This window comes from Sus scrofa, chromosome 14 (assembly GCF_054392235.1).
Source record: "Sus scrofa isolate SSC_HxYL_T2T_F1_AM1 chromosome 14, Sscrofa_HxYL_maternal_Yorkshire_Landrace_v2.0, whole genome shotgun sequence".
Classification (NCBI taxonomy): Eukaryota; Metazoa; Chordata; class Mammalia; order Artiodactyla; family Suidae; genus Sus; species Sus scrofa.
In genome coordinates, this window is record NC_139396.1 from 147922413 (window position 1) to 147947807 (window position 25395).

General features: G+C 40.0%; 1 protein-coding gene and 1 long non-coding RNA gene across 30 annotated transcripts in view; one reads left to right on the top strand and one right to left on the bottom strand.

Moving 5' to 3' along the window:
• The window catches only part of LOC102160539 (uncharacterized), an 81950-nt gene extending 72142 nt beyond the window's left edge, over window positions 1-9808 (bottom strand). For all 4 annotated transcript variants that reach the window (XR_014826334.1, XR_014826336.1, XR_307827.4 and 1 more), the window contains exons 1-2: window positions 9482-9808; window positions 7556-7661 (exon numbers count right to left, since the gene is read on the bottom strand). This is a non-coding gene — a long non-coding RNA (uncharacterized LOC102160539). The remainder of the gene's footprint in view (window positions 1-7555; window positions 7662-9481) is intronic.
• Window positions 9809-9929: 121 nt separating this feature from the next.
• The window catches only part of TRUB1 (TruB pseudouridine synthase family member 1), a 70043-nt gene continuing 54577 nt past the window's right edge, over window positions 9930-25395 (top strand). For all 26 annotated transcript variants that reach the window (XR_014826328.1, XR_014826322.1, XR_014826315.1 and 23 more), the window contains exons 1-2: window positions 9930-10246; window positions 20106-20204. Coding sequence is in view for 7 of the 26 variants with exons in the window: in XM_001929396.6 (XP_001929431.1) it covers window positions 9961-10246; window positions 20106-20204 (385 nt within the window). In the remaining 19 variants the exon portion in view is untranslated. The remainder of the gene's footprint in view (window positions 10247-20105; window positions 20205-25395) is intronic.

A 25395-nucleotide genomic window follows, 5' to 3' on the forward strand; every position in this document is an offset into this window, starting at 1 on the left:
AGGTGCAGGTGTGTTGCGAGTGCCAGGTGCAGCATGCTGCTGCCATGGTAAATTGAGGTGTCGGAGGCAATGCTTCTGCACACAGCCCATCAAGTTGTGCGGCCAGGTGCAGTGGTTCTGTGCTAAGAATGCAAATCCCACTTTTTAGGTGCAAGGCCTCTGTGCGCAGCCCTCTGTAGGCAAGTGAAACTAGACTAAGCACAAAAGAGGTTAAGCCTTATCTTATCACCTAGATTCCATTTTATTCTCTCTCCCCTACTCCAGCCCCGGGACCCCACTGGACTTTGTTGGTGACACTTTCAGAAACTCTGTGAGGTAGACATAAATTTTATTTCTGGGGGGAAAGACTAGAATATTCATGGTGAAAAGAGCTTATCCAAAGTAGAAGAGTTAGAATAGAAAAAAAAGAAAAGAAAAAATTGTATTCATTATGGATTTACATGTGGGGTGCAGGTCAGAACTTATTCTTGAGATTCCTATTATAGAGTCTATAGGGTAACATCAACAAAAGACAATCAGTTGATCTAAGAAAGAAATGGAAAAGTTTATTTGAGCCAAATTGAGGATCATAACCCCAGGAACAGCCTCTCAGAAAGCGCCAAGAACTGTTCCACTGGTTAGGGGTCAAGGCATAGTTTTTGAGACAGAGGGCTGAACACAAGATGAGGTATTATTGACAGTTTACACAATCCAGTGGTCATGGGTCAACGCAGCCCCTTACAAGATTATGAAGGAATGTTATCTTCTAAGCACTTGTCTTGATGGTGTTAGAAGAATGTTGCTCTTCATGGTTGAGCAGTTATTTCTGCCATTGGGAAGGTTGGGCGGATGCATAATGCAGCTATGCAGATACATACTGCACAGCGGAGGGGAGGAAGGAGGCCAAATGGCAGAGAAAAGTTTTTCATGTTTAAATATTTCTTGTCTTGCTGTATAATACAAATTGTATTTCACAATGGCAAGTGTATCATAAAATATATGTGAGTCAATGTGAAATAGTAAAAAATGATTTGGGGATTGCATACCCTAACGTGGCTTTTTCCCAAATGGCTTTCCCTAACTTAAGGCTAATCACAAGCATCAAGAAAGTTTTGGAGCCAAGGTATATCCACAAAAACAAGAAAATTATGCAGCTATGCCTTGGCTCCAAAATATGAGAACATACTTTTATTTTCTAACTCAACCGAAACATTCCGATCTTCCCAATTTGGGAAACAGATACTAACTCACAGGTTAGGAAGAACATATCCAAATCTTCTCTAGGTCAAAAAAAAAAAAAAATCAATCTTGCATTTAAAAACCTATAAAATATTTAAAAGGAAGATCGTCATTTTCTAAATTCAATTAAGTAGTAATAGGAAAGGTTGAGGTCTTCAGGAGTTTTGAGATAACAAATGACAGGGGGCAGAGCTTTCTTCCTCTGCTAGCCTCTAGGCATAGTCCAGGCTAAATAAGAGGCTTTTCATTCACCCTGGTAATGGGAAACATCCATCACCTCTGTCTCTGAATCCAGCCTTAAACCCTTCCTCAAGTGGAGCACATTATTAAACGTTTAAAGAAAACCGAAGTCACAGAATGACGTTTCCCCAGTTTATGATAGCATAGATTAATCGATGAAGACAACGTGTACATTATCTTTGGAATATGAATACTGAATGGTTTTAAATATTCCAAATCCTCAGAGCCTACTTAAAAACATACTGATAACACTTTCTCCAAGCTGTGTGTAAATGACTTTATTTGCAGCAGTGGTCAATATGAAAGTTATTACCTGCCCCTCTCACAGAACAAGTGCATAATAAACATGTGTTGTACAAATGAATGTTAAATAACATAAAAACAATCAGATCTACTGTGTCTCTTTGGCAGTGTTAAAAGACAACATCTGACTGGTTCCAGAGTAAACCGTTCTATTGTATTTGTAATTTACCTGCTATAAATAATCACATTTAATTTACATTAAAATATAAATATTTATATTTTTGTCTTTTAATTAAAAAAATAATAGTTATATTTGTGTATATGAATTTGAGAACTTATTATATATCCTGAATGTACCTTGATGACATTATGTACATTGTACAGAATCAATTGTGCCCTTTGAGTGAATATTCTGAGAGCTCAGGAGCAATTACAGGCATCTCTTTATAGACCTAAAAGCACAAAATGTCAAATGCCCCTATTTTATACATTGTAAAATATCTCTATCATCTCAGGTCTTTCTGCTTCATGTCTCCTCTTTTCCATATCTTTGCCCTTGAAATTTCTCATATTTGTTTAATATGAACTACTACGTTGGGTGCGGGAGGGCATACTGCTCCTTTTGGCTTATTACTGTGAAAATGTGCTTTTTTGATAGATCAGTTGAGCCAGCTATTACATTGGCAAGTGAACTAGCTTTTACTGCCAAATGAGTCAGCTGAGAAGGGGACATTAATTTATTCGAATGGACATGAGTTGACAATGCCATCAAGAGATATTGGTATAACTTAATAGAACAAACTGTCAGCAAATGTAGGTTGGGTATGTGTAATCTGGCAAACATCAGAATGTTTCCATGTTCACAAATATCTGCCTTTCCTGACCTGAACCTGGATTCTGCCATTGAAATGCAAAGACCTCTAAAGAAATGACACGTTAAACTATTATCAAGTACTACTATTAGATAGAAATTGCCAATATTCAAATGTTTGGACCAGCACAGTGGTAGTTTTATTTCACTCAACATCATACCTTCACAAGGATAGATCATCAGATTGCCTTGTTTCTGAACTGAGGAATGAAGGGCACGAGACTTTTGAGACAGGGGATGATCTGGAATATGACGTATTGCCTAGAGTCAGCCACGTTACCAGGACCTGACAACACCTCTCTTATTCTAGACACAATAATTCTGTTACTGCTTCCAAGATTACAATAGCTGTTCTGCCATTTAATATTCATATAAAGTATGTAATGTTCTCATGTAAGGCTCAATGTAGAGTGAAATACCCCCATTTTTTTCATTTACGTTAATTCTAAATCATGTTTTCTATGATTTGCCCTTGAAAATTGTTTTTTAGCATCTACATTCCAGGACTTAGTATTCAACTCTGTAAACATTTATTTAAATTCAGCTTGTCTCTCACTTACCCATTCTCATCAGAAGTTACTGAGCACTGGTTAAGATTATGGATTTTAGAGTCAGGCAAGCCTGAATTCTACTAAATCTAACTGCCACTTATTAGTTGTTGGACCTTCAGCAAGCTGCTTAATCTTTCTGAGCCTCAATTTCCTTTCATCTTTGCTTGGCAGTAATACTTCTCAGGATTGCTCTTGATGAGTTACACATGGGTTAGAGTTAGAGTTAATGTGTGAATTTTGAGCATTCCAAAGTGAAGACTAGCCCTCCACTGGCTACTGGCAGATAACCTCTGAACCCTTGGCAAATCTGGCCTGATAAGAATGCTTCAATATGCCTCAGGCCTTGGGCTACACTGAATTAGTCTGACCTCAGGAAGGTCAGAGACTAAGTAGCTCAGGTCAGTCATAGGGGCAGGCACTGCATGCCTATGTAATTGATCTCCAATAAAAACCCTGGACACCAAGGCTCAGGTGAGCTTCCCTGACTGGCAAGATTTGACACATATTCTCGCAGTCCATTGATGGGAAAATTAAGAGCTGTTCTTGAGAATGCAAAAGGAGAGAATGACTGGAAGCTTGGACCTGGTTTCTCGTGGTGCCTTCATCCCAAGTGCCTTTTTTTCCGCTTATTTTAATCTGTATCCTTTTGCTATAATAAACCACAACCATGAGTATTATAGCTTTTCTGAACTCTGTTCATCCTTCTAACAAATCTAGTCTAAGGTTGGTCTTGGGGACCCCCAATATATCCACTTTATGCTAGCTAATACCCTTATTGAAATTACCTAACCTCATTTAGTTTAATTTTCCTCATCTGTAAATAGAGATGATGTTGATATAACAACAACAACAACAACAACTCCCTTGTAGTGAAGTTCTGGCACCCAGCCTACATTTCTTTTATCCACAAGTCTAAATTGAGAGTTACTATAGAAATTCCAGGAAAATGTAAAGCACCAGCACATAGCATACATGTTCAGCAACAGTTTGTTCCCTTAAACAATCCCTTTAGCAAGTTCTCATATCTCCCCTTGATAGGGATGGAGTAGGAGAGTTAGTTAGTTGTGGTCCCAATAAGGGACCATAAGATAGAGAGGAAAACCTAGGGAACTCTGGGAGATCACTGTAAGCTAATAATTGCTCAAGAAAGCCACCAGAACAAGACAGGCTTGCTTGACTAGTGGAGGCTCCAGAGATGCCTCACTCAGGTCACTAGGTGGGAGATGGGGTGAGGACTGCATTCAGGTTCAGGCCAAGGGCAGGAGTTTAAAGACCACCCTTCTGCTGATTTGAATAAGCACCATGACAGTCCTAATTTGACCTCAAATACTCTCTTACTGGATACCGAGGAGGAGCTTTTCCCACAACAACTCACCTTGATGATAAAACTGTAGCCCACCTAATCCTTGGGGCAGAGCCTCCTTGCCTGCCCATTATGATCTCTCAAAAGCATTCTATCTTAATAAATCTATTTCCGCTTATCACTTTGTCTCTTGCTGAATTCCTTCTGCGTGGAGGCACAAAGAACCTGAACCTCAGTAAGTCCAGACACTGGGTGACTGATTCTAATTTTTTTTTTTTTTTTTTTTGCTTTGTAGGGCCACACCAGGGGCATATGGATATTCCCAGGCTAGGGGTCCAATCGGAGCTACAGCTGCCAGCCTGCACCACAGCCACAGCAACATAGGATCCAAGCTGTGTCTGCAACCTATACCACAGCTCATGGCAATGCCAGATCCTTAACCCACTGAGTGAGGCCAGGGATTGAAACCGAAATCTCACGGTTCCTAGTCAGATTCGTTTCAGATGTGCCACAACAGGAACTTCATGAGTGATTTTAATTTAAAAACTGTGGGTTCAAGTCCCAGTCGGGGTTCTGGCTAGGTTCAAGTCATTACTGCTGTCAGTTTCACCCTCCCCCTACCCCTAGAAGTAACATCTGAACTAGGAGATCTAACTTCAATTAGTGCAGAGATGCCCTTTTCATCCCTTTTCATCCCTCCTGGACATCATTCTTCTCTTAACAATTGTTTACTTCTTTCACTTTCATGCCCAAATCATTCTCTTTGATATTCCCCAGGCAAAATAGGAGCATTGCTTGACTTTTCTGTTGGCCTCAAGCAGTAAATATATCTCCTTCTTGATTTTTAAAAATTCCACTTTATTTGCTTTTAATGTCTTTGGGATTTTTTTCCTGTTCTCAATAAGGCTTTTCTGGCTTTACTTCTACATATTTGTGATACTTTTTAGTATTCATCTTTTATTATCTACCCTTCCTTTAAAAAAATTACTTTCCTCATTAAAAATTTATTTTATTGCTACTGCTTTTTCCTTCTTAGAAAAAAAAATGTGTGGTCAAAATTAAAACCTTAAAAACATTTTTCTCTTACAAAGTAAAACTTTCTTAGAAGTTTACCTCTAAAGAAACCACAATATATTTTCTTTGGATACTTCAGTTCACAGCAGAGTTCCCTGTGCAACCAACTACTTGTTTCTTTAATCATCCTACCATTTTCTTCCCTATTAGGATAAATTCTCAAATGCATAAAAAGAAGGGGTTTTTCTGAGAAATTTTCAGCTCTCATATTTTATGCAACGAAACATGTCCATCTTTTCTTTAAACCTTAAAAATCTATGCCTTGATCAACTCATGGTATAGATTTGAGCATCCCCAGCTTTCTTTTCTTGGGGATCAAGAGCATCTTTTTGTGATTCCATTTTTTTTTTCTTTCTTTTTTTGTCTTTTCTAGGGCCGTACCCACAGCATATGGAGGTTCCCAGGCTAGGGTTTAACTGGAGCTGTAGCTGCTGGTCTACACCACAGCCACAGGAACGCCAGATCCGAGATCCGAGCCACATCTGCGACCTACACCACAGCTCATGGCAACGCCAGATCCTTAACCCACTGAGAGAGGCCAGGGATTAAACCCACAACCTCACGTTTCCTAGTCGGATTTGTTAACCACTGAGCCATGACGGGAACTCCTGATTCCATTTTATTTTCATTTATTTTTTTCTATTTTTTAGGGCCACACCTGTGGCATATGGAAGTTCCCAGGCTAGTGGTCGAATTGGAGCTGCAGCTACCAGCCTATACCACAGTCACAGCCACAGCCACAGCAACATGGGATCCAAACCGTATCTGCAACCTACATTGCAGCTTGTGGCAACCCTGGATCCTTAACCCACTGAGCAAGACCAGGGACTGAACCTACATCCTCATGGATACTAGTCGGGTTCCTAATCTGCTGAGCCACAATAGGAACTCCTGTGATTCAATTTTAAAATGAGGGACTCAGGCTATATGGTCTATATGTCTTCACCAAGCACTATTTTCTATGATTCTGTCACCTATACAAAGTTGCACAGATGAACAACTGGAGAAGTCTTTGTTAAGAATAGTTACATATGTATCTCCCAGGCACACATGCCTACATTATGTATGTATCTCCCAGGCATATATGCCTATGGAAAGGACCAGAGAAATGCCCCAGGTATGCAACCATGGGGGAGCCAGTGACAGATTTGGAATAAAACCTGAAAGTCATCAATTTTTGATTCTTGCTATTTAACAATCCTTGGAGGCACAAGGGTAGTTGAGAGCAGCATGGAAACTGGTCTAGAAAGCTGAAGTCTTATACATCATTAGGTAATTGTATTTTCTCTTTTCAGCCCCATACTCATAAAATGAGATAAAACATTTGGCCACATAGGATAAGTTACACTTGGAATATACAACTATTATTTTACGTGTCCAGCTCTCTACTTTTCTGGGAACTGGCACTAATTCCCCTCTATCCACATGGTTTCTGCTAGAGTTTCCATGTTTATTCATTCCCTCATTCAACTACTATTTATTGAGTGCTGCAACTGACACTATTCCAGGTCCTGGAGATATAGCAATGAATAAAACATAAAAATTCCTCATGGAGTGCACATTCTGATGGAGGAAATAAGACAAACAAAATAAGTGAATATTTGGTATATCAGATGAAATACGCCACAGAGAAAACTCAAGAAGGAAAGTAAGCAAGGGAAGTTCTATGGTTGTGGAATAAAATTAGTGGAGCACTGTATTCTGTATGTGGTCAGGAGAGACTTCATCCAGGATATTTTTGGAATTGGATCAGAAGAGGATGGTTTAAACCAAGAATGTGGAATGTGGAGTAGAAAAAAAGTCTGTCTGAAGCAAAAAAGAAGAATGAAAAAGACACAAGAGAGTAGTATGATAGGTGGATGTGGCAGGAGAGAGGGAGATAAAGAGAGAGAACTTCCCAAGTCTGCAAAATATTCCAGTACATTCTGATAAACCCATTTAAAAAATCCTTTTGATAAGTTCAAAGCTGATACAAATCAATTTCTATCACTCTCAACCAAAGAATCCTAACTCACACATATATGAAGTAAGACAACTCATAAATGCAAGACTTACCCCATGTGGAAGATGTTGGTTACTTCAGAAAATTAGAGCTTGGTGCTTCTGATGCCAAGAATACATATCTGATAGCAGAGAATTAATTTTGCTGTGACCTAGCATCCTAGAAATAAAATAGATAAGAAAAATCTGTTTCTCTGTTTTCTTTTAGTCAAATTAACTCTGGGAGTTCCCTCCTGGCTCAGTGGGTTAAGGATCTGGCATTGTCACTGCTGTAACTCTGGTTATAATTATGGCACAGGTTCAATCCCTGACCCAGGAATTTCCAAATACTGAGAGTGTGGCCAAAACCAACCAACCAACCAAACAAACAAACAAACTCTGATTCTGCACTGGGCTCGTGGGAAATTCTAACAGAAGCATTATTTTCACCCTGAGTTATGCCCTCCCTCCACCCCCACCCCCCCATCCTAGAGTCACAAGAGAATTCGGGAAGCTTACTGATATATGGACAATTGGGAGAAAGCTCTCTAATCTCCAAGTCATCATTCAAGCCTGCTATAAACTTTCTCTTAAAGTCTCTGGCTCTCTGCTTCTGTGTTAAGAAGAGAGGGCAGCAATTTTATTGAGGCTAAAGGATGCTTTGCTCCTGAGGATGTAGCTACTCCTTCTGAAGTCATGCAACCTTCCTGAAAAATGAACAATCTTGAAGCAGGCTCAGGTATCCACTAATCAAGAGACTTGTCAATCTTCAGTTTCTCTTTATTCTCTAACAATTCTCTTCTGTCCTCCAAGGCACCTCTTCCATAATGTTTTCAGTTAGCTCAGACTTTTTTTTTAGTCTTTTTAGGGCCGCACCCACGGCATAAGGAGGTTCCAAGGCTAAGCGTCTAATGGGAGCTGTAGCTGCTGGCCCACACCACAGCTGCAGCAACACAGGATCTGAGACACATCTGCAACCTACACCATAGCTCACAGCAATGTCGGATCTTTAACCACAGAGTAAGGCTGGGGATCAAACCCAAGTCCTCATGGATGCTAGTCAGGTTCATTTCTGCTGAGCCACGATGGGAACTCCTAGCTTAGATTTTTATAATAGATCACAAGAGTTATTTTGCTTCCTTCAGGAATTTCAGCTTTCTACCCTAAAAAACACCCCCTCTTTCCCCTGTTCCCCCACAAATGTGTTACTTCCCCTTTCTTTTTGTGATGTAATATACGTAACATAACATTTCCCATTTCAACCATTTTTAAGTGTACCGTTCTGTGGTATTAAGTACATTTACATTGTTGTGCACCCCAAAAATTCAATGAGAGCCTCATGATCTGACTAAAGTGGGGAAGAATGGACATATAGGAAGGAATAATTCTTGTTATTTAAAGCATTGTTCTTTCCTATTCTTGTTGAGTGAATGGGGGCAGGTTCAAATGAGATCCCATAACTGGTAATTCTGAGGAGCTAAGAGGCATTATTAGGATACTAGATATTAATGTGAAAAAGGACGATCGGGAGAAAGGGTGGTTGTAATGAAAGTTTTAGGAAAATGAAGACAAACTTATCTGTTCCACAATACTCATAATACCATTTAATGTTATCTGATGCAGAAGCAAAACGAAGAATTTTTCTCCACTTTGCCTTGTGCCAGGATCAGAACAGTGTACCGGAATATTGTTGAAGAGTGAATAACTTCTAAAATCTTTACTTTCTCAAATCGAAAGTAAAGTTTAATTTTATGAACTGCAATAAGCAAAGGATACGATCCACAGAAGCGTTAGTACTAAGTACCTTTGAAATCTTACGAATTACATTTGAGTTGTGGGGGTTGGGAGGTGGACAGAAATGCATGAAGGGCATCAAAATTAACCCACGTGATTTAGCACTTGGCTTCTTTCAGAATCTATCTGTTCCCAAGTATTTATTTAAGCGCCTACTATGTGTGAGGCAGTGAAGATAAACGGGTTCTTTGCTCTAATAGAGCTTACCTTCAGGTATATTTTAATTCTAAACCATGAATTCAAGAGCAAACAAACTGAAGGAAGCAGTGAACCATAGGAGCTATAGTTCTTCACAAGCTGCAGCAGAAGTCAGCATTTTAAGTTTTCTATTCTTGGATGCTGGGTCTTCTTAATTCTAGGAGCGAAGGAGAACGTGAAGAGATTTCTCGCCGAAAATACATAACGACTTGATGTTCGGGTTCGGCAGCGCGAAATCACACCTGCGGTACCGAAGTAACCCCACCTAAGAAGCACAAAGGATTACAGGAGAAAAACTACTTCACCTCCACACTTCTCGGCCGGCACGGCAAAGCCGAGACTACAGTTCCCACAAGCCCTTGCGACCCCCCGCTCTCCCCGCGCTGCGCAATTCCCAGCAAGAAAAAGACTGGGGATGTCGGGCGCGCTCCTAGGTGCGTCACTAGCGTGCGACTCCAGGATAAAAAACTGGTCTGGGCTGCAAAAATATGGCAACTGCTGAAGTGGCTGTGGTGTCGCCTTCGTCTTTGAATACAGACACAACCCCAGTCCCTGAAAGTGCAGGAACCGCTGCAGCAACGGCCGCCACCTCCTCGGCGACAACTGCAGCCGCGGCGGTTGCGGCCGTGGCCAGGACCGGATCCGAAGCCACGGTTTCCAAACCCACGATGGCTACTAAGCTGCTGTCCTTGAGCGGCGTGTTCGCCGTGCACAAGCCCAAAGGGCCCACTTCAGCCGAGCTGCTGAATCGGCTGAAGGAGAAGCTGCTGGCAGGTATTGCAGCCGGGTGGGGACCAGGCCGAGGAGAGGTGGTCGCCACGAGAGCGGAAACAGCATAGAGCACACTGGGCTTTTTGCACGCTCATGGCTCAGGAGATAAGAGGAAGGGAAAGGGAGAATGACCGCTGTATAAGTTTTGGACAGAAGTCTGGGGCATCTCCAGCTTGGACTTGTCCTGACGTGAACTCCTGTAGCCTAACTGGCAGTCGTCATTCTCAAGGGAAACAAGCAAAAAAACAAAACCCCACACATCCACAGATAAACCTCTGCTTTTGGACTTGCAGACGAATATTCTCTAATTTGATCCCTCAGAAGCCTTTTGTTTGGCTCACATAGATGAACCCTAGCCAAAGGAAACACTGGCTCTCTACCCTCCAAAGCTGCATTCTTAAAAATATGTTGGAAATGAGGATCTACTTAGTTAACCAAGACTTGGCACAGTGGTTTTCACGTAGTGGGCATAAGAATTATTTAGAGTCCCTTGTACAAATGCAGATTCCTAATCCCTGTCTTCTCAGAGATTGTGATTCTGAGGGCATGGGGTATTTTTAGGAAGCTGCATCTTTAAACTGTTGCTCCAGGTGATTCTGGTGTAAGTAGTGTGTGGATATTTTGACAACTACTAAATATACCTTGGTCACTTCTAAGAGCTTTCTTTTTGTTTGTTTGTTTCTTCATGTACACTGGGAGACTCTTAGAAGGATCTGTCAGTCATCACTCCCGTAGATCATTTCAGACAGTGGCGTCAAGGAACCTTAGATTTTTTTTGGACACCTGCAGTAAGCCAGATCTGTGCTAGCCTATAGGTGAGGATGAAAGACTGTCTCTTAACTGAGCTCACAGCAGTAATTTCTGCAGCCTTTGGTGATAAAACCATTTAACTAGGTTTTCAAGGCCCTTTGACTCTGGCTTATTTTTCCATTAAGCCAGTACAGGAAATTTCTTCTTTGTTTAGTGTCCCCTGGCAAGCATTACCCCACAGCCCCATTTTAATTGCAAAACCAAAATATTCTGGTAGGAATTTGTTAATTAAAACTGACACAATACAGTGTTTATTAGTAAAGGTACATTCCTGAAGATGTTTAATTCCTGTGTTATGTCTTCTTACTCTTTTGTTATACTTTCATTTTACTTTGTTGCCTATAAGGATGGGTTAAATAGGGGGCCTTGAAGGAAGGAATTAGACCAAGGAAAACCTTTGTGGTGTCATCATGGAGTTATTTTCTTCATACAGTTGCTTTCATTTGGTCTGATTTTTTAGCTAAATTGTCACTTTTTTCATCCTCAAGGTAGTGATTACCATTCTTTCTCTCAGACAGGTTTGTGATAGGATTAAAGTCATATCCTGGCCTTCTGGTTAATCTGCCTCCAAGAGCTGAAATTTCTTCTTGAAACTTAGTTAAAATTTATTGTGCCAAGGCTGTTGCTGGGCCATCTTCTGGAAGCAGCTCACTCAGAAGTAGACATTCTCATTACTCTCCATTTTTCTACTGCTTGTGATTGGCCTACTCTATATTTTTGTTGGCTAGACCAGGGTTTTCCAAATGCCATTCTAACTGGCTGTCAGAATTACCTGGGATGGTTCTTAAAGATACAGATTTCAGGACAGGAACTTCTAATGCCAGCCAGGTTTGACCACTGCTGATTTAGGCCACAGTCAGATTTCATAGCCTCTGTTAACCTTCCTTGCCTTTCCTTACATTAATTCATGTTATATTACAATCTCTGCTCTTGTCATTTTTGAATCCTTAAAGGCCTAACTTACAGTTTTATAGCTAGGAAAGAGATTAATAAATATTTATCCATGACCGGTACCAGTGGGGTGAACAAATTCCAGTATAGTAGAGACAGGGTGTCTTCAAACTTGAAAGAGGTAAATTTGAACACAAAGGGAAGACAGTCGATTTATGGGCCTCCATGCTTCAAGGGATGTCCAGTTAAAAGTACAAAGAGTTCCCTAAAATGTTTCTATACGTACAAGGATGGCAGATCTGTAATGAGTTGCAAGTGAAGGTGAAGAGTCGAGCTTAGGCCTGGCCTTATGGGTTTGTGTTAAAGCATATGGTCTTGTCCTTCCAAGCATGGTGATGTTGTAATCAGAGAGTGACACTAGGACTCTGTTCCAGACATCACAGTTCTGACTCAGTAAGGCGGTAGTTATGTATGTGGTGAGACTGAACAACCCACATTATCCTTTTGGCCATTTCACCTGCTTCTCCCCTGTTGTTTTGCCTTCCCCCCTTTCCCTTCTCTGTCCTCTCTTTTCATTTTCTTTTACTCTTTTCCTTCTTCTCTGGATTGGTAGTAATAACTAAGATTTGATGGGCTTGGAGGGGTTCAGATCAATACAGCTCTTCCTCTTCTTACCTCCTTTGTCATTTGAAGTCCAGTAGCCAATATTCTCTCAATATGTTGTTGTCTGCCATGTTGATGATGCTAACGTGTTGTTGTTGTGCTTTGAGTTTCCAAAGCACATTCAGATAGCATTATTTCATTTTATTTTTGGAATAGGAATATGCCAAGTTGGCATCTTTCGTGTTTTTTCTTTTTTTTTGCCTCTAATAATTTCCTGAATTTTAACTGAAACTAGCATCCTTTTATTTATAGATACAGAACAATTTTCAGGGGAGGTTGTATTTATACAGAGATGTGGTTCTCTGTCCACATGTGGAAAATTTATGTTAGACTTTTTTTGCTGTTGTTGTTTTGTTTTGTTTTGTTTTTTTTCTTGTATATAGAAGATGGTTTTTTAAAAATTTTTTTAACTTTTTTTTATTACTCAAATGAACTTATCACATCTGTAGTTGTATAATGATCGTAACAATCTGATTTCCCAGGATTTCCATCCCACAGCCCAAGCACATCCCCCCACCCCCCAAACCGTCTCCTCAGGAGACCATAAGTTTTTCAATGTCTGTGAGTCAGCATCTGTTCTGCAAAGAAGTTCAGTCTGTCCTTTTTTCAGATTTCACATGTCAGTGAAAGCATTGGATGTTGGTGTCTCATTGTATGGCTGACTTCACTTAGCATGATAATTTCTAGGTCCATCCATGTTGCTAACAATGCCGGTATTTCGTTTTTTTAATGGCTGAGTAATATTCCATTGTGTATATGTACCACATCTTCTGGATCCACTCCTCTGTCAATGGACATTTAGGTTGTTTCCATGTTTTGGCTATTGTAAATAGTGCTGCAATGAACATTGGAGTACACGTGTCTTTTCGAGTCCTGGTTTTCTCTGGCTAGATGCCCAGGAGTGGGATTGCTGGATCAAATGGTAGTTCTCTTTTTAGTTTTCTGAGGACTCTCCATACTGCTTTCCACAGTGGTTGCACCAATTTACAATCCCAGCAACAGTGTACTAGGGTTCCTTTTTCTCCACACCCTCTCCAGCACTTCTTGTTTGTAGACTTTTTGATGATGGCCGTTCTGGCTGGTGTAAGTTGGTACCTCAGAGTGGTTTTGACTTGCATTTCTCTAATAATGAGTGATGTTGAACATCTTTTCATGTGTTTCTCGGCCATCTGTATGTCTTCTTTGGAGAATTGTCTGTTTAGATCTTCTGCCCATTTTTTGATGGGGTTGTGTGTTTTTTTGGTATTGAGCTGCAGAAGGTGTTTATAAATTTTGGAGATTAATCCCTTGTTAGTCGATTCACTTGCAAAGATTTTCTCCCATTCTGTGGGTTGTCTTTTTGTGTTGTTTAGGGTTTCCTTTGCTGTGCAGAAACTTTTAAGTTTAATTAAATCCCATTTGTTTATTTTTGTTTTTATTGTCAAAACTCTAAGAGGTGGATCTGAGAAGATGTTGCTGTCGTTCATGTCAGAGAGTGTTTGGCCTATGTTTTCCTCTAAGAGTTTGATAGTGTCTGGTCTTATATCTAAGTCTTTAATCCATTTGGAGTTTATTTTTGTATATGGTGTTAGGGAGTGTTCTAATATGTGGCTGTCCGGTTTTCCCAGCACCACTTATTGAGCAAGCTGTCCTTTCTCCATTGTATGTTCTTGTCCCCTTTGTCATAGATTGGTTGGCTGCAGGTGTGTGGGTTTAATTCTGGGCTTTTTATCCTGTTCCACGGATCTATATTTCTGTCTTTGTGCCAGTACTATACGGTTTTGAGGACTGTTGCTTTGTAGTATAGTCTGAAGTCCAGGAGCCTGATTCCTCCAGCTCCATTTTTCTTTTTCAGAATGTCTTTGGCTATTTTGTGCTTCCAAACAAACTTTAAAATGTTTTGTTCGAGTTCTGTGAAAAATGTCCTTGGTAATTTGATAGGGATTGCATTGAATCTGTATATTGCCTTAGGTAGTGTAGTCATTTTGATAATAGTAACTCTTCCACTCCACGAGCATGGTATATCTTTCCATCTATTTGTGTCATCTTTGATTTCTTTCATCAGTGTCTTATAGTTTTCTGAGTATGGGTCTTTTGTCTCTTTACTGGATTTACTCCTAGGTATTTTATTCTTTTGGATGCGATGTTAAATGGGATTGCTTCTCTAATTTCTTTTTCTGCTCTTTCATTGTTAGTGTATAGAAATGCCATCAATTTCTATGTATTGATTCTGTATCCTGCGACTTTGCCAAATTCGTGGATGAGCTCTAAGAGTTTTCTGGTAGAGTCTTTAGGATTCTCTGCAAATAGGGATAGTTTTATTTCTTCCATTCCAATTTGGATTCCTTTTATTTCTTTTACTTCTCTGACTGCTGTGGCTAGGACTTCTGAAACTATGTTGAAGAGTAGTGGCAAGAGCAGACATCCTTGTCGTTCCTGATCTCAGCGGGAATTCTTTCAGCTTTTCACCATTGAGAATGATGTTCACTGTGGGTTTGTTATATACGGCCTTTATCATGTTGAGGTAGGTTCCCGTTATGCCCCCTTTCTGAAGGGCTTTTATCAGAAATGGGTGTTGGATTTTGTCAAAGGCTTTTTCCATGTCTATTGAGAGGATCATATGGTTTTTATTCTTCAGTTTGTTAATGTGGTGTATCACACTGATTGATTTGCAGATATTGAAGAACCCTTGCATCTCTGGGATAAATCCCACTTGATCATGATGTACAATCCTTTTAATGTATTGTTGGATGCTGTTTGCTAGTATTCTGTTGAGGATTTTTGCATCGATGTTCACCAGTGAAATTGGCCTGCAGTTTTCTTTTTTTGTGGTAACTTTGTCTGGTTTTGGTATCAGGGTGAAGCTGGCCTCGTAGAATGAGTTTGAGAGTATCCCTTTGTCTGCAATTTTTTGAAATAGTTTCAGAAGGACAGGTGTTAGCTCTTCTGTAAATGTTTGATAGAATTCGCCTGTGAAGCCATCTGGTCCTGGACTTTTGTTTGTTTGAATTTTTTTTTTTTTTTGGCTTTTGTCTTTGTTGTTGTTGTTGTTATTGTTGCTATTTCTTGGGCTGCTCCCGCGGCATATGGAGGTTCCCAGGCTAGGGGTCGAATCGGAGCTGTAGCCACCGGCCTACGCCAGAGCCACAGCAACACGGGATCCGAGCTGCACCACAGCTCACGGCAACACTGGATCGTTAACCCACTGAGCAAGGGCAGGGATCGAACCCGCAACCTCATGGTTCCTAGTCGGATTCGTTAACCACTGCGCCACGACGGGAACTCCTGTTTGAAGTTTTTTAATCACAGTTTCAATTTCAGTTCTTGTGATGGGTCCATTCATCTTTTCTATTTCATCTTGGTTTAGTCTTGGAAGATGGTACTTTTCTAAGAATTTGTCCCTTTCTTCTAGGTTTTCCATTTTATTGGCATATAGTTGCATGTAGTAGTTTCTTATGATCCTTTGTATTTCTGTGATGTCCATTGTTACTTCTCCTTTTTCATTTCTAATTTTATTGATTTGAGTCCTCTTTGGTTCTTGAGAAGTCTGTCTAGGGGTTTATCAATTTTGTTGATCTTTCCAAAGAACCAGCTTTTCGTTTCATCGATCTTTTCTATGGTTTTCTTTGTTTCTATTTCATTGATTTCTGCTCTGATCTTTATGATTCCTTTCCTTCTACTAACTTTAGGTCATGTCTGTTCTTCTCTCTCGAGCTGCTTTACATGTAAAGTTAACTTGTTTATTTGAGCTTTTTCTTGTTTCCTGAGGTGGGCTTGTATTGCTATAAACTTGCCTCTTAGAAGGGCTTTTGCTGCATCCCATAGGTTTTGGAGTGTCCTATCTTCGTTATCATTTGCTGCTAGGTATTTTTTAATTTCCTCTTTGATTTCTTCAGTGATCCATTTGTTGTTTAGTAACATGTTGTTTAGTCTCCACGTGTTTGTGTTTTTTGCAGTTTTTTTCTTGTTGTTGATTTCCATTCGCATAGCGTTGTGGTCGGAAGAGGTGCTTGATATGATTTCAGTTTTCCTAAAGTTACCGAGGTTGGATTTGTAGCCCAGGATGTGATCAATCTTAGAGAATGTTCCATGTGCACTTTAGAAGAATGTGTATTCTGTTGTTTTTAGATGGAATGTCCTATAAATATCTATTAAATCCATCTGGTTTAATGCATCATTCAGGGCCTGTGTTTCCTTATTGATTTTCTGTCTGGTTGATTGGTCCATTGCTGTAAGTGGGGTTTTAAAGTTCCCCACTATTATTGTGCTATTGTTGATTTGTCCTTTTAAGGTTGTTAGCAGTTGCCTTATATATTGTGGTGAAGCTATGTTGGGTGTGTAGATATTTAAAATTGTTATATCTTCTTCTTGGATTGATCCTTTGATCATTATGTAATGTCCTTCTTTGTCCCTTAAAATATTCATTTTAAAGTCTATTTTGTCTGATATGAGTATTGCTACTCCAGCTTTCTTTTGATCCCCGTTTGCATGAAATATTTTCTTCCATCCTCTCACTTTCAATTTGTATGTGTTCCTAGAAGTGAAGTGGGTCTCTTGAAGACAGCATATATATGGGTCTTGTTTTTGTATCCATTTAGCCAGTCTATGTCTTTTGGTTGGGGCATTTAGTCCATTAACATTTAAGGTAATTATTGATATGTATGTTTTTATTGCCATTTTATTAATTGCTTTGGATTTGTTTTTGTTGCTCTTTTTTCTTTCCTTCTTCTCTTGTTCTTTTCTGCCTGGAGAAGTTCCTTTAGTATTTGTTGTAAGGCTGGTTTAGTATTGCTGAATTCTCTCATCTTTTGCTTATCTCTGAAGGTTTTGATTTTCTCCTTCAAATCTGAATGAGAGCCTTGCGGGGTAGAGTAATCTTGGTTGGAGGTTTTTTCCTTTCATCGCTTGAAATGTATCATGCCACTCCCTTCTGGCCTTCAGAGTTCCTGTTGAAAAATCTGCCAATAACCTTATTGGGGTTCCCTTGTATGTTACTTGTTTCTTTTCCCTAGCTGTTTTCAAGATTTCCTCTTTGTCTTTAATATTGGTTAGTTCGATTAATGTGTCTTGGGGTGTTCCTCCTTGGGTTTATTTTATATGGTACTCATTGTGCTTCCTGGATTTGAGTAAGTGATCCCTTCCTCATGTTAGGGAAGTTTTCGGCTATTATCTCTTGGAATATTTTTCTGTCTCCTTCTCTCTCTCTTCATCCCTATAATACGGATGTTGGTGCGTTTACCATTGTCCCAGAGTTCTCTGAGACTCTGTTCATTTCTTTTCAGTCTTTTTTCTCTTTTCTGTTCTGCATCCATAATTTCTGTTTTTTTGTTTTGTTTTGTTTTTTGTCTTTTTTTTTTTTTGCTATTTCTTGGGCTGCTCCCGCGGCACATGGAGGTTCCCAGACTAGGGGTCCAATAGGAGCTGTAGCCACTGGCCTACGCCAGAGCCCCAGCAACGTGGGATCTGAGCCCCTTCTGCAACCTACACCACAGCTCAAGGCAACGCCGGATCCCTAACCCACTGAACAAGGGCAGGGACCAAACCCGCAACCTCATGGTTCCTAGTCGGATTCGTTAACCACTGCACCACGACGGGAACTCCTGCATCCGTAATTTCTGCTAATCTGTCCTCCACCTCGCTTATTCATTCTTCTGCCTCCTGTATTCTGCTGTTAGCTCTTCTAGTGATTTTTTTATTTCAGTTATTGTATTTTGCATCTCTTCTTGTTTAAGTTTTATATCTTGTATCTCTTGGTCAGTGTTTCCTATAAGTTATCCATCTTTGCCTCCACTTTATTTCCAATATCTTGCATCATCTTCAGCATCAACAGTCTAAAGTCTTTTTCATGGAGGCTGAGAATCTCCTCCTTGCTTAGCTGATTTTCTGGGGTTTTTCCTTTCTCCCTCATCTGAGTTATAGTTCTCTGTCTTTTCATTTTTATAGGTTTTTGGTGTGGTGACCTTTTTACAGGTAATAGAGTTTAGCCTCTCTTACTTCTGGTGTCTGCCCCCTTGTGGCTGAGGTCGGTATGGGGGGCTTTCTGTAGGCTTCCTGATGGGAGGGGCTGATGCCTGCCCCCTGGTAAGTGGAGCCCATTCTGATCCCTCTGGTGGGTGGGGCTTAGTCTCTGAATGGGATTAGAGGCAGCTGTGTGCCTGAGGGGTCTTTAGGCAGCCTGTTTACTGAGGGGTGGGGCTGTAATCCCACCTGGGTTGTTGTTTGACCTGGGGCTTCTCAGTACTGACTGGGATGGGGCCAGATTTTCCCAAAATGGCCCCCTCCAGAGAAAGGCAGCTGCTGAATGTCCCCGAGAGCTTTGCCTTCAATGTCCTTCCCTCACAACAAGCCACATTCACCCCTGTTTTCCCAGGATGTCCTCCAAGAACTGCAGTCAGGTTTGACCCAGATTCCTATGGAGACCTCGCTCTGCCCTGGGACCCAGTGCACGTGAAAGTCCGTGTGCACCTTTTAAGAATGGGGTCTCCGTTTCCCCCAGTCCCGTGGAGCTCCTGGGCACAAGCCCCACTGGCCTTCAATGCCAGATGCTCCGGGGCGCTTTCTCCCAGTGCCAGATCCCCACACGTGAGAATTTGATGTGGGGCTCAGAACTCTCACTCCTGTAGGTGAGTCTCTCTCTGTGAACCAGTTAGTTTCCAGTCTGTGGAGCTTCCCACCCAGGATGTATGGGGTTGTTTATATCACGAAATCACCCCCCCTACCTCTTGATATGTCCTCCTCTTTTTCTTCTGGAGTAGGATATCTTTTTTAAGATTTCCAGTCCATTTGGGTGAAGAGTGCTCAGTCTTTAGTTGTGAATTTTGTTGTTTTTAGGAGGGAAGTTGAGCTCCAGTCCTTCTGCCGTCTTAATCCTGTCCCTCATCTTTCTTTCTTTTTAAATCCAAATGCTTTGGAATATAAGAAGCACCTTAAACTGTTACCCTCTTTGTATGTAACCGTTTGTTGAAGTTATTTTCTTTAAGGAATTGAGAGTTTGGATTAGGAGAGGAGGACAGAGATAGGGATAATTTGTTCTTTAAAGTAACCCTGGATGGGATGTACTCCCAGCACTTAGGTAGCTGCAGGTACCAGCAAAGAGCATCAGGGAACAGAAAAGATTTAGAAATGAAATTGAGGACTTTAAAAGCTAGCTGCCTATGTCAAAACTAACTTTTTTTCATCATTCTGTCAGTCAGCTCACTACTACCAGGAATTTGCTAGATCTTTGTGGGTTAGCCTGGATATTTACCCACTTTTTAAAACAATTTTTTTTTCCTTAGAAAATAAATTCTAGTTTCTAGATAATTACTTTGAGAATATTATCTCTTTGTAATTTAGGGAATGTCAGTACATTTAAAAATCTGTCCTTTGCTAGTAATGTTGTCGTAGTCTTATGTTAAGTTTGTATAATATTTTTGTTTATTTTGAGTACTCCATCTACACTGTCCCATCCCATATTTATGGAGGCCCTACTTCCTTTGTCTCAGTAATTAACTTTTTTCCATCCCAATTACTCTTATAGAAGCTGGAATGCCTTCTCCAGAATGGACCAAGAGGAAAAAGCAGCCTTTAAAAATTGGGCATGGAGGGACTCTAGACAGTGCAGCTGGAGGAGTCCTGGGTAAGATACGAATGGACGTTTGATGTAACCGTTACTTATATCAGAAAGATACACTGATTAGGAACAGATAAAATTGACTAAAGCCATGTCATTTTCAATCTACTTTGGAATATTTCAGATCTACTGGATTTTTAGGGCCGCCTTCTCAGGAAGCCCTTACATGGTACAAGGTATACAGGTTGTTAGAAGTGGCCACTTTTATGTATGGGTGGGCTTTGAGAAAGGGTTTATATCTGCAGAAAAGAGTTAACACAGCAGATCTGAGATCGCTATCTTGAGAAAGGCATGCTTGCATCTGGGAACTTGGATTTGGGGAGTGTTCCCAGTCTTCCCATCTGACAGGCTGGTTTCCTGTGCCTCAACTGTGTAAGCAATGTGGTTTATGCCGAACATCTGCTCTCTATCTTGGAATCTGGGGATTTGTCCCACCGTGCCGGCAGAGGGTGCCTGGAAGACCGTCCCTCTCATCTTCTCCAATAAAAACTTTGGGTGTTAAGTTTCTAAGGAACTCCCGTAAGCAGGAACATTGTATACGTGTTACTCCTTTTTGGATTGTTGGAGAAAGGAGTGTGCTCAAGTGTCTCCCTCATAGGAGGGAGAGAGAATATGAGCCTGAGTGTGGATTTCTCCAGTGTCTTTTCACTTAGGATCTAGCATTGTAACCTTATGACATCACTGTAGATGAATCTTAGCCATGTATGACTCTTCCAGTGTGGGATAGTTTTGGGGACTCCTGGCACAGGATATGGCTTTTTTTTCTTCCCATGTCAAATCTCATCTCTGATGTTTGCTTTCTTGAGAAGAGGAACTTTATAGTTCCTGAGAGGAAGTCACTTCTTCTGGGAACATTAGTTGGAAACATCAGTTGAGTGTTTTATTGCATGTGAAGGAAAATTGATAGAATTGACTGAGAGGAGAAAAATCATTTATTCTTTCCATTTTTCCTCCCTTTTTTTTTTTTTTTTTTTGGCATCTAGTAGAAGTTCTGAAGTCTGTCTTTAAACACTGCCAAAGTGTGTATCCACAGGCTATGGTTATGTTTCTAGAAACATTTTTAAAACTGTATCCATGGTCATAGTATATGTTAAGATTCCCCTCATCTCCCTCTTTCCCACATATTAGAAATAAACTTTTGGAGTTCCCATCGTGGCGCAGTGGTTAATGAATCCGACTAGGAACCATGAGGTTGCGGGTTCGGTCTCTGCCCTTGCTCAGTGGGTTAACAATCCAGCGTTGCCGTGAGCTGTGGTGTAGGTTGCAGACGCAGCTCGGATCCCACGTTGCTGTGGCCCTGGTGTTGGCTGGCAGCTACAGCTCCTATTGGACCCCTAGCCTGGGAACCTCCATATGCCGCGGGAGCGGCCCAAAGAAATAGCAAAAAGACAAAATAAATAAATAAATAAATAAATAAATAAATAAATAAACTTTTATGGAACAGTACTCACCTTTTTACATGCCCCAGTGTTTTATATTTTATTTCATTATTTTAAAATGTTGATTATAATCCACTAAATTAATTTCATGCTGCACTAATGGATTACAATTTATACTTTGAAAATACCGTGCTACAGTATCCAGTCCATTTTATTAGATCTAAAATTTGATACAAATAAGCAAAACCAAACCTGATCTAAGCTATCTGAAGGAAATGAATGTTTATTTAGAAGCAAAGGATTAAATTGGTGAATACAATTATATTTTTAAAGAAAATTAGAAACAATATATGATTTTGCATTTTCTAAAATTACTGATTTTATTTGATTTTGGCATAAATGTCTTACTTGAGGTTAAAATTAAAAAAAAACACAGAAATTAATTTTCCTGAATTAGAGGACTCGCATAGGCAAATGCTGATTCTTAATTACTATTTCTTGCTATGATTAATGATAATCACTTATGATGGACTTACTATATATGAGGTCCCTTAGTGAGTGGCAAAGTCAGGAGTTAAATCTGAATCTGCTCAGTTCCAATCTCTTCCCTAACCTGGGGTGGCAGATACCTGGTACTTCTGCCTTTGTTCCTGGTTCCCCATGTTCATAACAGAAGTTATCAGTCAGTCACAGCATTCTCTGCCATTGATTCTAGAGGTGTCTTCAGGATTTTTATCAGTTCTGCTCTCCTTGAGTTAAGCCTGTTTGTTATAACCTTCTGTATTCTAAGGCTCAGCACCATAAATACAAGAAAGAAGAGGATAAAAATGTGCTGCTTTTTTATGACTAGACCAATTGTATTAATTTCTGGTGGTTACTCATCGATGTGCAGAAAATATTGATATTCGACTGAGTAAATAAATTTATTTTTTTTACCCTAAACCTAAGGAATCTTGTTGAAGCTTCCATTTTGTGTGTGTGTGTGTATTTTTTTTTCTTTAACAAAACTTGTGTGGAAAAATATACTTCTACTTTCAACATTTTAGGTGATTTTTGCTGGGGTTGGGGGGAGTATTAATGGTACAGATTTAAGAGTTTATCTGACAATTTAGGATATCTGAAATTCAGGTTTGTGGAGTTCCCATCATGGCTCTGCCGTTAATGAGTCCGACTAGGAACCCTGAGGTTGTGGGGTCGATCCCTGGCCTTGCTCAATGGGTTAAGGATCTGGTGTTGCCATAAGCTTTGGTGTAGGTCACAGTTGTGGCTTGGATCTGATGTTGCTATGGCTATGGTGTAGGCCAGCGGCTACAGCTCCAATTAGACCCCTAGCCCGGGAACTTCCATATGCCACGTGTGTGGCCCTAGAAAATAGACAAAAAAAAAAAAAAAAAAAAAGAAAACAAAAGAAATTCAGGTTTATAATTCTATTAACCCATGATATACATAAATATTAAAAATATTTGTAAAATATTTTAATATAAATATTGAATAAATTATTAAATATAATACGCATTACATAAAACAATTCTATAAAGAGGGCTTGCAAAAATCTCAAAAATCCTGTGCGAGGCAGAATAATGGCTCCCCTAAAGATGTCCATGTGCAGAACCTGTTAATATGTTAGGTTACATAACAAGGGGGCTTTAAAGTTGCACATGGAATTAATGTTGTTGATTAGCTGACTTTAAGATAAAGAGATACCCCGGAAAGTCCTGGTAGATCCAGTGTGATCACAAGAGTCTTTAAAAGTGGAAGAGAAGGCAGAAGAGTGTTGAAATCCTATCAAGTACCTTCTCTAACCACAATGGTATGAAACTAGAAATCAATTACAGGAGGAAAGTTGGATATTAAACAACACACTTCTGAATAATCACTGGGTCAAAGAAGAAATCAAAAGGGAAATCAAATATCTTGATATTTTTTTAATTAAAAAAAATTTTTAACGATTTTTATTTTTTCCATTATAGCTAGTTTACAGTATTCTTTTAATTTTCTACTGTACACCAGAGTGACTCAGTCACAAACATACCAAAAAAAAATATTTGGGGACAAATGAAATGGAAACACAACATACCAAAACTTATGGGATGTAGCAAAAGCAAAAATAATGAGGGAAGTAAACATTATTTTTAGTGGCAGCATCTTGTGCTGTCACATGGATAAAATACAGTTTACTTAACCATTTCCCTATTCAAGGTCATTGAGGTTATTACCAGAGTTTTGTCAGTAGAACTGATTTTATGGGGATCATCTTTATGAATAAAACTATCTTTGTTTTGGATTATTAAGATAGATTCCTGGAAATGGAAAGATACTGGTTCTTTATTTTTTTTTTTTTTTTGTCTTTTGTCTTTTTAGAGCCACTCTCATGGCACATGGAGGTTCCCAGGCTAGGGATCTAATCTGAGCTGCTGTTGCCAGCCCACCCAGAGCCCCAGCAATGTGGGATCCGAGCTGCATCTGCAACCTACACCAAAGCTCAGGGCAACGCCAGATCCTTAACCCACTGAGCGAGGCCAGGGATTGAATCTGCAACTTCATGGTTCCTAGTCGGATTTGTTTCCGCTGTACCATGATGGGAACTCCGATACTGGTCTTTTAAGGTGATTGCAAGGGCCTTATAGAATTAGATAAATGGCACTAGAAACTTCCAACTGCAAAAATCTTTGGAGTTAGATTTGTAATAGCCTTGCTGACCTTAAAGTGACTCTTAACATGAACAGTCTATCTTTGATTTAAGAATAGAGTGGTAGGACATTTGTAGAGGATTGTAGGTTTTTACAGAGAGACATTTGAGCACAGAAAATTTGGGAGATAAGAGTAGTAATTGTGAGACAGTATTTAGAAAACCCTGTTATTCATTCATTCTTATAATCCTGCACAGTTTTCCATACCCTTGTGTGTTTCCTCATGCTTTTCCTCTCAGATAAACTGCTCATCTCTGTCATCTTTAGTTGTAGAAATCTTACTGACCTTTCCAGGTTTGGCTAAAATGCTGTCTCCTAAGTGTGAAGCCTGCTGTCATGCTCTTTTTTATTGCTGACACAAAAATTAATTCTGTTCTTTGTTTTTGTTAACTCATTGACGGCTGAAATCAGGTCTTATTTTATTTCTGTACCTGTCCAGTAAATACTGAATAAAATTTTGAATGATTGAATGGGAAAAAGTTAAATAAAAATTCTCTCCCTAGACTATCCCTTGAATGAAAAGCTGCTGGTTGACTGGGTCTCAACTCCAGTTAAATTTTCTATATACCACTTCTTTATTAGTTTTCCTAAAATGCTGTTTTCACTAATTACCTAACTTTAATGGGCCTTGTTCATCTTGGATATAAAATGAGGTTAGGAGTTCCCATTGTGGTTCAACAGGTTAAGAACCTGGCTAGTATCCATGAGGATGTGGGTTCAATCCCTGGCCTCACTCAATGGGTTAAGAACCCGGCATTGCCCTGAGCTGTGGTGTTGGTCACAGATGTGGCTCGGATCCCACATTGCTGTGGCTGTGGTGTAGGCCTGCATTTGCAGTTCTGATTCGACCCCTAGCCTGGGAACTTCCATATGCTGCAGGTACTGCTGTAAAAAGAGAAAAAAAAATATTGCCCCCCCCAAAAAAAACCACCCTGAGAAGGTTAAGCTGTGTAACTCTAAGATACCTTTTCTCCTTTTTTTTTTTTTTTTTTTTTTGGGCCACACCTGCAGTATGTGGAAGTTCCTAGGCCAAAGACTGAATCTGAGCTATAACTACGGCAATGCCAGATCCTTTAACCCACTGGGGCCAGGATCGAATCCACACCTCCGCAGCAGCCAGAGCTGCTG